The sequence below is a fragment of the Mustela nivalis genome (genome assembly GCF_964662115.1).
Source record: "Mustela nivalis genome assembly, chromosome: 2".
Lineage (NCBI taxonomy): Eukaryota > Metazoa > Chordata > Mammalia > Carnivora > Mustelidae > Mustela > Mustela nivalis.
The window spans coordinates 135,270,861-135,283,219 of NC_139021.1; the positions used below are offsets into that span (position 1 = coordinate 135,270,861).

Genomic DNA, 12,359 nt, shown 5'->3' on the forward strand with positions numbered 1-12,359 from the left:
AGCTGGGCTCTTGGTGCCTGGTTGGGGCCAGTGGAAGGGCTACTCTGGGGCCTGGCTTCTTATGGGATCGGCAAATTCCTGACACTTAGAATCAAGATCTTAGAGGTCAATTGGTTTAGCTACCCCTCATTGACAGATGAGGAAACAAGCCCTGGGGAGAAGTTAGTCACCTGTGCAACTGCCCTGAAACAGTCAGGACCACAAATGAGATCCATCCTCTTTGGGGAGCCTTGGTCTAGCAGTACTGTGTGTGCCTCCCTGGGATTCATCCAGAACTCTAGCTGCTGGCTTTTTGTGGAGAAGCAAGGAAGAAAATATGCATCTGTGGCGATTCAGGCAGGTGGTCCTTGTGCTCCGTGTGGGTGGTCTTATATGGAATGAACGTGGGTGGCTTTTCTGGGGATGCTTTTAAAGGAAAGGAAAGAGTTCTAGAGGAGAAGTAGTTCCTAGGGTTTTACTTACAACCCAGTAATTCTCTCTCTAGCTGGCCGATGAGCTTGCTCCTCCCAAACCACCTCTGCCTGAGGGTGAGGTCCCTCCACCCAGGCCCCCACCACCAGAGGAGAAGGATGAAGAGTTCCCTGAGCAGAAAGCCGGGGAGGTGATCAACCAGCCAATGATGATGGCTGCCAGGCAGCTCCACGATGAGGCTCGCAAGTGGTCCAGCAAGGTAAGTAATGAGGCTTTTCTTGTTGGAAAAGGATGAAGACATGCACACAGCCCAGGAAGAAGAGTCTGATTGGAAAGTTACCCTCTCTCTGCTTCTGGTTCCTGCTGTTGCCAATAACACGATCCTCTTCTTCCTCGTGGCTTAGTGAGATGTTGGAAAGGAGGTTCCTTTCCTCCGTCCGTGCAAGTGTCCATTGCTGCGACCTGCGACATTTGGGTTCTTTTAGAAATTGTTTTTCTTTCTCAGGATTGCTGAATGTCTTTAAGTGCTCTCTTGCTAAGTATCAATACTCCAGATGTGAAACAGTCTTCTGTGGGCTCTGCTAGAGTTGGCTGAAGTGTTTGCATTTTCCTTCTGTTTTCCATGAAAGCAGGTATGTGCTTAGGAGCTATGTGCTTTGTCCTTTTCTCAGAATCATCTCACCTCCCAATTCAAGACCACTCCAGGCTAACTCTAGCTCCACAAATCTGAAAGTGTAAATATTCATGTGGTCGGTGAAAATGTGGGTGCTGCACCTGTCAGACCCTGTGAATAACTTTTGCCTATTTCCCCTGAAGTGATGAAAAAGTGCTTGGTAGATTTTCTAGATAAGAACTAAATATTCTTGCTCACCGGGTGGTGAAATGTACTTTTAACTCAGTTCTCAACTGTCTGTAATACGACCCCCTCTTCTAGATCTTTATTCCCGCCATTTATTTGCCTTTTCCTGCCCTTGGCCATCTCAGGCTTTTGTATTAACTGTAGTTTCCGGGGGACCTTCTACTTGCAGCTGATCTTGGGTTTTTCCAGGCTGGGAAATCGACCTTGGTTTTTGAAACTCTCTATTTTTCTGTGCTGTTAGCTGTGAACCTAGGTTCTAAGAAGGAATGAATAGTGACCTTGCTGGTGTTGGGCCTGGCCGTGGAATTATTTATAATTCTACCTTTCCACCTGGGGCGTGCACACCTCCAGGACCATTTGCAGAGTCCCAGTGCATGTGGAAAGAGGGGTGGAAGGGACAGTGGAGCTCGGTTTTACTCAAAGATTGTAAAGGCAATCTAAATTTCATTAGATTTCAGCATGGGGCACCTGGGTGGCTCAGTTGGTTAAGTGGCTGCTTTCGGCTCAGGTCATGATCCCAGGGTCCTGGGATTGAGCCCTGCATCAGGCTCCCTGCTCAGTGGAGAGCCTGCTTCTCCTTCTTCCTCTGCCTGTCGCTCTGCCTACTTGTGCTCTCTCTCTGTCAAATAAAGAAATAAAAGCTTTAAAAAATAAATAAGTAAATAAATAAATTTCGTTACAATAAACCCAGATATATCGTGTAGCAGGACACAAAATACACTTGAATTATAAACAAACTTAAGGGGCAGACAGCATCGGCCTACATATTTACCCCACTTTCCCGTTTGTGGCCAGGAGTCTTTAGGTCTGACTGTGTGCAGGCTTGGAGCATTGGAGAATTGCCGACTTTGAGCTGTGAGTCAGGAGCTCCTTGACCATGTGTGTTTGGGGTGGTGAGGGTGGTATGTGTTTGTGTGTCTGTCTTTGCACACCTTGAGACTCTACTCCCCAGCAGCAGTGAGCTGGCCTCTCCTCTAAGGAGTCCTGGTTGATGAGTCCTGGTGGAGACAGAATTTAGGGAAAGGGTTTAGAATGTACCTGAACCCATTGTTTGCTCTGAATTCTCCAACTTTGTCTTCACCTTTTGGAGACCGGTTTCCTGTGCAGGATAAGAATTTTAGGAGCGATAGCAACCTCAAATAAACTTACAAGTAAACTCTTCCTCTTGGTTAGAGATGTTTGATATAAAGAACTTGTGTTCTGGGATGCTGGGCCAACTCACTAGGTAGAGCACGTGACTCTTGATCTTGGGGTTGTGAGTTCAAGCCCCACGTTAGGTATAGAGATTACTTTAAAATTTTTCTTTTTTTTTTTTTTTTAAAGAAGGACGTGCGTTACCATTCTTCATATACTTGGCTTGGCTTCATTTAGGCAGTTCCTTTTGTTTGCTTTCCCCTCTGCCTATTTCACATCTGATCACACTGCCGCTTGCCCTGGCCTTTCGGAATCCCCATCCATGGTATTAAATCCATTCTTTCCCCATCACAGGTCCTGTTCTCTCATGGGTACTGATTTGGGCTCCTCTGAACTCAGCGTTGGTCAGTAGCTATGTTCCTGAGTTATCTGTGAAGTATGTACCTTAAGGTTGGATTGAGAACCCTGCTGTGCAACAGGAGAGATTTAAGTTGTACCCCGGGAACAGCTTTCTGGGTCAGTAGTAGCAATGGGTGCAGGAGGAGGTCATGGAGGTGTTTGTGTCCAAAGGCCTTGAGGGGATAGAGAGAACTGGTCTGAAGTGTGGGTTTTCCCTGAGATGGGAATCTGGGTGAGGCCCAGTCTGGAGGCTCCTTTCCACTGGCTGATTGTGGGGGATTTGACAAGTCCTCCTCACTCATCACTGCATTCGTTTTCTGTGCCTCTTTCCTGGTTTGCTGTCCGTGGCTTCTGCTGTATCATTTTTAAATGCTGGGATCTTTTAACTCCTGCTGGAAATAATGATCTGTCTGGCAACTTGCAGAGCTGACCCAGGTCACTTCCTGTGTCCCAGAAGATCTAGAACAGTTTCCATAGGAGCTAGTGGGGGCTGGGGGGTGGGGATCACTTTGTTCCATTCAGAGCAAGTTGTGTGGCCACATTTACTTTTTTCCCTCTGGATTCCTTTTAAAGGTAATCAGCTACTATTGTTTGGTTGTTTGGCTCCTCAGAAATGTTATGACATGAAAATTATTCTTGGCAAGTTTAACTTTGGTGGTAAGTGTATAAATAAAAAAGGGATGCCACTTGCTTTCTTGGTTTACATTTTTCTCGGGAAACCTTTTGCCTTTGGAGTGAGTCTCTTTCTTTCCCTCACTGACAACAGTGGGGACTCTGGCTGGTGCTGGAGGCTGAGAATCCCCCTTCGGTGGAGTTTGGTTTGTCTGGCTTCTGGAGAGGTGCCGTTTTTTTTTTCCCATCTTAGGCAAGCTTTGGTTACTAAACCAAGTGATGCTCAGCTCCCCTGTCCTACTGCTCTGACTAACACTGTCCCTGTTTCTCATCCTCCCTGCCATCGACAAAGCCGGGTAACCGGGCCGCTGAGGTGGGTGTAGGTGTTGTAGCTGAGGCAGATGCGGCTGATGCTGTTGGGTTCCCTGTCCCCCCTGACATGGAAGACGATTTCGAACCTGAGCTGCTGTTAATGCCATCCAATCAGCCGGTCAACCAGCCCATTCTGGCCGCGGCTCAGTCCCTGCATCGGGAAGCTACCAAGTGGTCTAGTAAGGTACTGATCTAGCACCCCCGGCGGGGCTGCTCTGTATGCATCCGGCCATGTGCAGCCTTGACACATTGCATCACTCATGATCTGTGCAAGTCCTGTGAGTCTGAGCGGGGCGGGCCTCTGTCTGTCTGCACCTTGTTGTCAGGACTGGCTTCACGAGTTTGATAGGTCTGCTAATGCCCGATTAATTGGATTGCATTTATGACCAGTGGGGGGTAGAGATGGGTCACTTTCTGAAAGGATTCGTTTTCTTACTGACCTCGGGGCCACGATTAGAACCCTAAAGCCCTTGGGAAGTTCTGGGTCTCTCAATGACTTGCAGGTCAGGAACCACTATAGACCATTAAGAGGTCACCTGGCCTGACCATGGAGCTTGGCCTGCCACCCCGTCCTCTGCTGACCTGTCATGGATGGCTCAGGTGGAGTGGGCCGGAGTGGGAAGCAGCTTTATATGGCAGGGTCTCTGGGGCGGACTGCTTGCTGCCCTGCACTTGGCTGCCTGGCAGATGCTGGCCTTGACGGGAACCCACAGGGAAGGGGGCTTCACTGACTGCTTGTCCAGGTGTTCCAGGGGGATGGGCTGGGGGTGGAGAGCAGAGAGCACTCAGGGCTGCAGGATGGGCAGCCACAGAGCTTTGGCCTTGGGACTGAACCAATACTGGTGTGGGGAGTGGAGGAGGAGGGTGATCACTTTTTTCCCTTTGAAGGTAGCATGTTGCAAGAAGAAAGGGTTTGAAGAGTGATGGATAATAACTAACCTCAGCACCACACTGTTTTCTAATCAAGTTCATGAATCCTGGAACGATCCCAGGTCTACCCTGGAAGAGATGGGCCCAGAAGGCCATGTCTAACCCGCTCCTGTTCTCGTGATTTTTTCCCTTCCCCATATTCTCTGTGGCCTCCGTGATTGCCTGAGATGTCACATGCCTCCCAGCATAGCGCTCGGCCATCTCTGGGTGCCTGTGGGGGTGTCTCACAGGGTGCCCAGCAGGGCATGGTTTGTGTATGCCTCACTGCCTTGTGCAGAAAATTGAAAAGCGTGAGGGGAAAAATGAGTAGGGCCTGACCTTTTAGGTAGTTTTGAACATTGCGATTGTTGTTTCTGGTTGTTAGCAGCCAAAAGGTGCACCTTTTGAGGGCATAAAGTAAATTTCTTATACATTTCTTTATTACAACCCATGAGGGTTTTAATGAACCCAAATACCCCATTGAAGGTAAACTGCTATGAGCTGGAGTGGGGGCTCCATGTACAGCTTGACTCATGACTTGTACTTTTCTGCTCTTGGCTGAAGGTCTCTTTAATTGAAGCCACTTAGCTGAGAGGACTGAGGAATTGATTCTTGGCCTTTTAAAATGTGACAAATTAAAATAACATGTTCCCTGAGGCCGACAGGACAAATAAGACGCAGTAGCAGGGAGGGCAGGAACAGTCTAGGTGAGAAAATAGATCTTTTCTCACCAAAGCTGATAATAGTTACTTGGTTTAAATCCTAGCTCAGCAGCCATAGTCCTTGGCTGCTATTTGTAACAAGAGTTAGGGTGAAGAGGATGATTTCAGCGTCTGGAAAGGCTCCTCTGTATTTTTCCCCTCAAGCAAGCTCTCCTGCTTTCCCCTCCTGAAAGGGAAATGCCTGTTTAACCAACTTCTCTGTCCCATCCTCATTTTGATTGACATGATTAACCTGGAGATGAAGTGCTCGTTCAGTGCTATGCGGGGAGCACATATTGCCCTTCCAGACTAATCTGCAGGTCTTCCTCTTTTCAGTAGGGTCGTCTCTCTCTGTCTCTCTCATGGAGTGCTGGGAGGAGCCCCCCGGCTCCCTCTTCTCTCTGTCCTCCTGTACTGTCTGTATCACTCAAGAACAGTCCTTTTCTAATCTCCTCACCCTTCCAGAGGCTGCTAGAGCAGCAGGCTCCCTCCTCTCTTCTCTGCACTTCTTCCTTCCTTCCCTAACTTGGCCACCGTGTGGGCTGAGCTCATATTATATCTTTGCTTCTCTCTCTAGGGCAATGACATCATTGCAGCAGCCAAGCGCATGGCTCTGCTGATGGCTGAGATGTCTCGGCTGGTAAGAGGGGGCAGTGGTACCAAGCGGGCACTGATTCAGTGTGCCAAGGACATTGCCAAGGCCTCAGATGAGGTGACGCGGTTGGCCAAGGAGGTTGCCAAGCAGTGCACAGATAAGCGGATTAGAACCAACCTCTTACAGGTACGCAAGGGTAGCGTGTGTGTGTGTGTGTGTGTGTGTGTGTGTGTGTGTATGTGTGTGTCTGAGTTGGGGGCATGGGAGGGAGAAAGCAGGAGAGAGAAAACTGGATGAGCAAGGAGGAGGCGGAGGAACTCTGAAGAAATAGCAGAAAGGGGAAACACACGTATATTTGGGAAAGACAGGAAAACTTCTTGCCTAATCATATGAAAAAATTATAATGCTTCCTTTCTGAACAGAGGGACTGTACTAATCCTAGGGAGAAACCAAGTGGGATTCTGTGGCTAATTTACAGGGTGCCTTCTGCACGCCAGCCTCTAGGACATCAGAGGTAGAGAAGTCGTGTCCTCAAAGAGCTTATGGGCAAGGAAAACATTAGAAACATGCTAAATTAAGTTTGCTTCTTAGGTATGCGAGCGAATCCCAACCATAAGCACCCAACTCAAGATCCTGTCCACGGTGAAGGCCACTATGCTGGGCCGGACCAACATCAGTGACGAGGAGTCCGAGCAGGTATGTGTCCGCTGCTTCTGGTTTCTTACCAATAGTTTTGGAGCCCCTTTATAGCGATTTAACTCAGCTTTGGGGAAAATCTGACCTGTGACTTGAGTATTCAGTATGTGGAATGGACTCTTAACTCTCTTAGAAGGGCATCTGTGTTGCATAGATGCGTCAGAAACTTCGAAGGGGAAGGAAAGTTCTTATGCAACTTTTGTCACTTTACAGAGGGGAAGCTGAGGCCTGGGGTGACGTGCCAATTAACACTTGGGACTCTGCTCAGTTCTTTGTCTCCGTGGAATAGGCGTTGACTCTCCGGAGGCCTCCAGTTCCCGTCCACTCCTGCCCGTTGTGTCTTTGCGGCTGGAAAGCACTTGTGCTTCCCAGCTCACCGGGTGAGAAGTACCTGGGGAGGTGAAGAGTGTCGGCTTTTCAGGGGCCTGAGACAGGCATGTGCTGAGGCTGAAAGGTCGGCTCAAAGGAGGTGCTTCTCCTGGTTTCTTTGACAGACACTGAAATAAAGTTGGTGGGAGGGTTCTTTTAAGGGCTGGCAACCACTTTTTGGAGTCTGTCCTCTTTCGCTGCCTCCTGGAAACGTGGCCCAGGACTATAGGGAAAGCCCTCCTTTGGGCATCTCTTCTCCGTATCTCCTCTCTAGTCAGCCCTACTGTGAGCCAGTCTACTAGCGTCCTCTTACTGTAGGTAGCACGTCTTTCGTTGAACTGCCCAGATGGGCTCACACAGATACGCATGTGAGTAGGGGTTAAAAAAAAATAGAGGGGCGCTTGGGTGGCTCAGTTGTTAAGTGTCTGCCTTCAGTTCAGGTCCTGATCCCAGGGTCCATAGATCAAGCCCCACGTCAGGCTCCCTGCCTGGCATCCTGCCAAGGATGCTGTGTCTCTCTCTGTCAAATAAAATCTTTTTTTCTTTTTTCTTTTTTTAAAGATTTTTATTTATTTACTTGACAGAAAGAGACACATTGAGAGAGGGAACACAAGCAGGGGGAGTGGGAGAGGGAGAAGCAGGCTTCCTGCCAACCAGGGAGCCCGATGTGGGGCTCGATCTCAGGACCCTGGGATCGTGACCTGAGCTGAAGGTAGACACTTACTGCCTGAGCCACCCAGGTGCCCCGTCAAATAAAAACTTAAAAAAAAAAAGGAAAAATAAAAGTTTGTCTTGAGTTCCTCTCCCTGGGGAACTCACAGGGTAGTTTGGGAAACCACCCTGATCTCAGGCCAGGAGCACTTTGGAGGAGACAGGGAGGCTACGGTCTAGTACGAGTGGTGCTTTCATGGCAGTTTTCATCCAATAGTTCTCACCCTCACCCTCCTCGTGCACCATGGGTATTGGATCTTCACCCCTGACTATTCTAGGCAGGGTGTGGGCACTGGGCTGTTTCCCATCATGTGGTCTCATCTCAAGAAAAGGAAGTGGTGGAAACAGAGAAGGAAGGATAGAACTCATAGTTTCAGACCATGTCATTTAATTAACCAACACAAATGTATTCTGAGAATATCTACTACGTTCTGCCTCATATTCTAATAAAAAAGGATAGACACTGATAGTGTGGAAGAATGCAAAAACACAGGACTGCAAGTCAGAAGTTTTCAGTCCTCATCCTGATTACTGTGTAAGTTTGGTTGCAAATCTCCTAACCTATCTGGGCCTCAGCCTCTTTGTTGACTGAGTGAAAAGATCAGCTGACCGGGAATTTAAGCCCATAGTTATGCCTCTCAGAGCTGATGAACCCTTAGAAACTGCCTGGACAAATTTTACAGATGTGAACATTTTCCAGGGAAGAATCTAGAGACTTCACAAAATCCTCAAAGGGTCTATGGCTCAAAAATAGTTTTTTTGTTTTGTTTGGTTTTTGTTGGCTCAAAAAGAGATAAGAATTAAGAAATGGGAGCTAATGAATCAATACGTTCTCTGACTTTCTGTGCTGGAGTCCTAGTATGATCCTAGCCCTGTAAGCTTGTGTGCTTAGGAGATTTATTTATTTAGATTTTCATGGATTTAGGGGCGCCTGGGTGGCTCAGTGGGTTGAGCCGCTGCCTTCGGCTCAGGTCATGATCTCAGGGTCCTGGGATCGGGTCCCGCATCGGGCTCTCTGCTCAGCGGGGGGCCTGCTTCCCTCTCTCTCTCTCTGCCTGCCTCTCCATCTACTTGTGATTTCTCTCTGTCAAATAAATAAATAAAAAATATTAAAAAAAAAAAAGATTTTCATGGATTTACAAATGATTGGTTTGTTCATTTGGTTATTTCTTCATTCATTGTTAAAATTATATATTTATGAAATACCTCTTTTGTGCCAGACACTGGCCTAACACGGGGCACAGCATTGAACAAAACTCACAAAAATCACTGCCTTTGTGGAACTTAAATTTTAAATAAAATCAGGAAAAACAGACAAACTAGGTAAAATTTACATAAAGTGTAGTAGTTAGTACGGATGGGTTCTATGGAGAAAAATGAAGACTTGGAGGATGAGCAATGCTGTCACTTGGGAAGGTGTTTGGGATTTAAAGTAAGGTGGGCAAGGGGTGCCTCACCAAAGTGACTTCTGAGCGAAGATCTGAAGGAGGTGAGGGCTGAGCCACAAGGGAAAAGCATTCAGGTAGAGGGAACAGTGAGAGCCCGAGGCAGAAGCTTGTTTGAAGAGCAGGCAAGAGTATATGCTAGAGGCCGGTTGAGGGTATAGTACATAATCAGGGGTGGGTTTTTTGGGGTTCTTTTTGGTGCTCCCCCTAACCTCCCAGTGATGCAATAAGTACGGGGATCCCGGTCGCAGGCAGGGGGACCTGCAGCCCATGCCAAGCTTGGGCTGGTTTTGAAGGAAGGGCCGCCTCTGGGATGACAAGTAATGGAGAGTTTCTCTTTCCTTGCAGGCCACAGAGATGCTGGTTCACAATGCCCAGAACCTTATGCAGTCTGTGAAGGAGACCGTTCGAGAAGCAGAAGCTGCTTCAATCAAAATTCGAACAGATGCTGGATTTACACTACGCTGGGTTAGAAAGACTCCCTGGTACCAGTAGGCACCTGGTCAAACCTGGTTGGCACAGAAACCCCTACTAAATGGAATGAAATGATCTGAGTCCCAGAAGATGCCAAGAATTGCTAGGGGGTTATTGGCCACATCCTGGCCTGACATAACAGAAAGGAATGGGGCCTCTTCACTTTAGAAACCATTTATACTCTTGTCATGGACACTTTGAAATGTTTCTCCGTATAAAGCCTGTATTCTCCAACACAGTTATACTTGTGCACACTCTATCCCAATAGGAAGGCTGGGTTTCTAGCCCATGGACTTCACATAAGCTCAGAAGCCAAGACTTAACACCCTGCTCTGCCCTCATTCCCTAGGGGACAGTTCCTCTTCTGCTTCCTTTTCTCTTCCCCCTCCCCTCCAATCCTCCCCACCAGGGTCCCAAGACCCAGGCCCAGGCAAGTTAGTTAAGAAGGAAATCACTGTGCCTCCAAAATTTGTTTTGGCTTTCCGTGTTGCTCCTGACCCTGGCTGTGCTATCTGGGTCCTTTTCAGAAGTGAGCTTGCTGCTACAAGGGAAGATGGCCTCTGGGGAGCCCCAGCACATGGGGCCTGGATTCACCTCTTGCCCTTCCCCAGGTTAATCCTTCTCACTTCCCACAGTGCAAAACCAAATTTCACTCTCAGGAGGAAATCACAGAATCACACGATTCTGTCTTTACCTTGCCCCTGAGCAACGTCTGTGCTAGGGAAGCTTCCTGTCCTATATCCCGCCTCGGCCTGTGAAGGTAGCCATCCCACACACTGTGTGTCCTGGTGCTCTCTGCCGCCGGAGGGGCAGAGTAGCCGGGCGAGGCCCTGCCCTTCTTCCCGGCATGGCCACTCTCAGGCACCTCATGCTTTGTCACTGCCTGCAGAGATCTGTGCTGAGGCCTTATCATTCATTCTTAGCTCTTACTGTTCTTTCTGAGCTGTAATGCTGCATTTAGTTTTTAACCAAATCATGTCCCCAATCCTGGCTTTTGTATTCTTCCCTCATACCCTTCCTAAACAAGATTTTAAAGATATGTGTTTGTTCATTGTAATTTTGAAAGATCCTTTTTATCCTTTGGAAATTCACCTAAGAACTGGTGCTTGCCCCCCAGGAATGTTTAATAGAAAGGCAATCCTGTCTGAAGGGCACTTGCTACCTAAGGGAGATTGGTACTTGCAGTCTGGAACTCTGGCTCCGTTGGGGATGAATCAGTGGGAAATAGTGCTCTATATTCCTACCTCCCTCAACCAAGTCCCTGTTATCCCCACCTCCCTCCCAAGTACCAATGCTCATGAGTAATGGATATAATATTTAATTATCACCGTTAAGTTTCCTATTAGCAAAGTGAGAGAGAAGAATTTTTCCTGTTTTGCGTTATCACTGCTGTCGAAGCATTGCCCAGCACATGAAATCCTACTTTTTCCCAAAGCCAGAACTGGATGAGTAAAGGAGTAAGAACCGTTGCCTGAATGTCCTTTCTTCTCACTTCCAATGTGTGTTAAATCCCAACATCTACTGTGTAAAACCTGTCTTCAGTTGGTACTGTACACTCAGGCTTCCTCTATTTTCTTTTAACTGATGAATATTATTTTCAAGGCCCTCAGCATATTTGTATAGTTGCTTACCTGATATAAATGCAATATTAATGCCTTTAAAGTATGAATCTATGCCAAAGATCACCTTTTGTTTTATGAAAGATTACTTAGAGGAAATAAGAAAAATCATGTCTGCTCTCCAGGTTCTTCCAGTGTTTTGAGACACTGGTTTACACTTTATGCCGATGTGCTTTTCTCTAATATCAGTGCTCAAGACACAGTGAAACAAAAAAAACAAAAAACAAAAAAATCCCTGAAGACTGATTAGAGACATCATCACAAAAAACTACATTTATAAGCTAGGATTTGTTATATGCAAATATTTTCTGCCTCTTCTTTTGTTCTGTTTAAAACAATAAAGTGCATTTGTATAAATAATGCTTTAAATGATGGGTATATTATTTTAGCAGAAACATTTAGATCAGCTTTCTCCTTTGTTTTGAAAAATAGCCAATGAAACTAATCCTCAGGATCTCAAAACCAAAGAGGTTTATTTAATCCATGTGTTGAACTGGATGAACAGCGTACTAGTACTGTATAGCAGCAGTGTATTTACCTAACGAGGGTCCGTGTACTGAACCCCAGCTTTGGGGATTTTACAGCAGGAGGAGGTGACAGGAGTGAACAAGAGGAGGAAAACACCAGATGTGGTCCATTCTCTGGCTGAAGTAGTCTGTTGTCATCTTGAACAGCCCCAGCTAGTGGTGGGGATCGTCACCCTGACAGGGCCACAGCTGTTATGTGTACAAGAACACTGCAGGTCTATTGCTTTTATATTTCAAAGCCCAAGGTAGAACGATAGGGCTGTCAGAGATTCACCAGGACTATAAGGCCGAACTAGCTTTGGGGACATATTCCTCTTGCTTGAGGAAGCACAGACCAAAAGTAGGAGTAGGTACTTGGGATTAGAAGGGACACATCACTGTTTTTGCCCGATTTTCTGGATCTGAAAGGGGTCACTAAAGAGAGAGAGTGCTGCGGACTACATTTATTCTGATTTAGAAGTGTTGCTGACCAGGGAGGCAAGATTCCAGATTGCTGGAGTTCAAGAAAAATGTCCAAGGCTACGGA

At 47.1% G+C, this 12,359-nt stretch overlaps 1 protein-coding gene across 2 annotated transcripts in view; it reads left to right on the forward strand.

Annotated features, from left to right (window-relative positions):
- Positions 1 to 11,666, forward strand: part of VCL (vinculin) — a 114,170-nt gene extending 102,504 nt beyond the window's left edge. The window contains exons 18-22 of one of the 2 annotated variants that reach the window (XM_082716805.1): positions 485 to 670; positions 3,768 to 3,971; positions 5,975 to 6,178; positions 6,584 to 6,688; positions 9,562 to 11,666. In XM_082716805.1, coding sequence (XP_082572931.1) covers positions 485 to 670; positions 3,768 to 3,971; positions 5,975 to 6,178; positions 6,584 to 6,688; positions 9,562 to 9,708 — 846 coding nt within the window. In that variant the 3' untranslated portion in view covers positions 9,709 to 11,666. The remainder of the gene's footprint in view (positions 1 to 484; positions 671 to 3,767; positions 3,972 to 5,974; positions 6,179 to 6,583; positions 6,689 to 9,561) is intronic. The other variant, XM_082716804.1, reaches the window with a different exon arrangement.
- Positions 11,667 to 12,359: the final 693 nt, after the last annotated feature.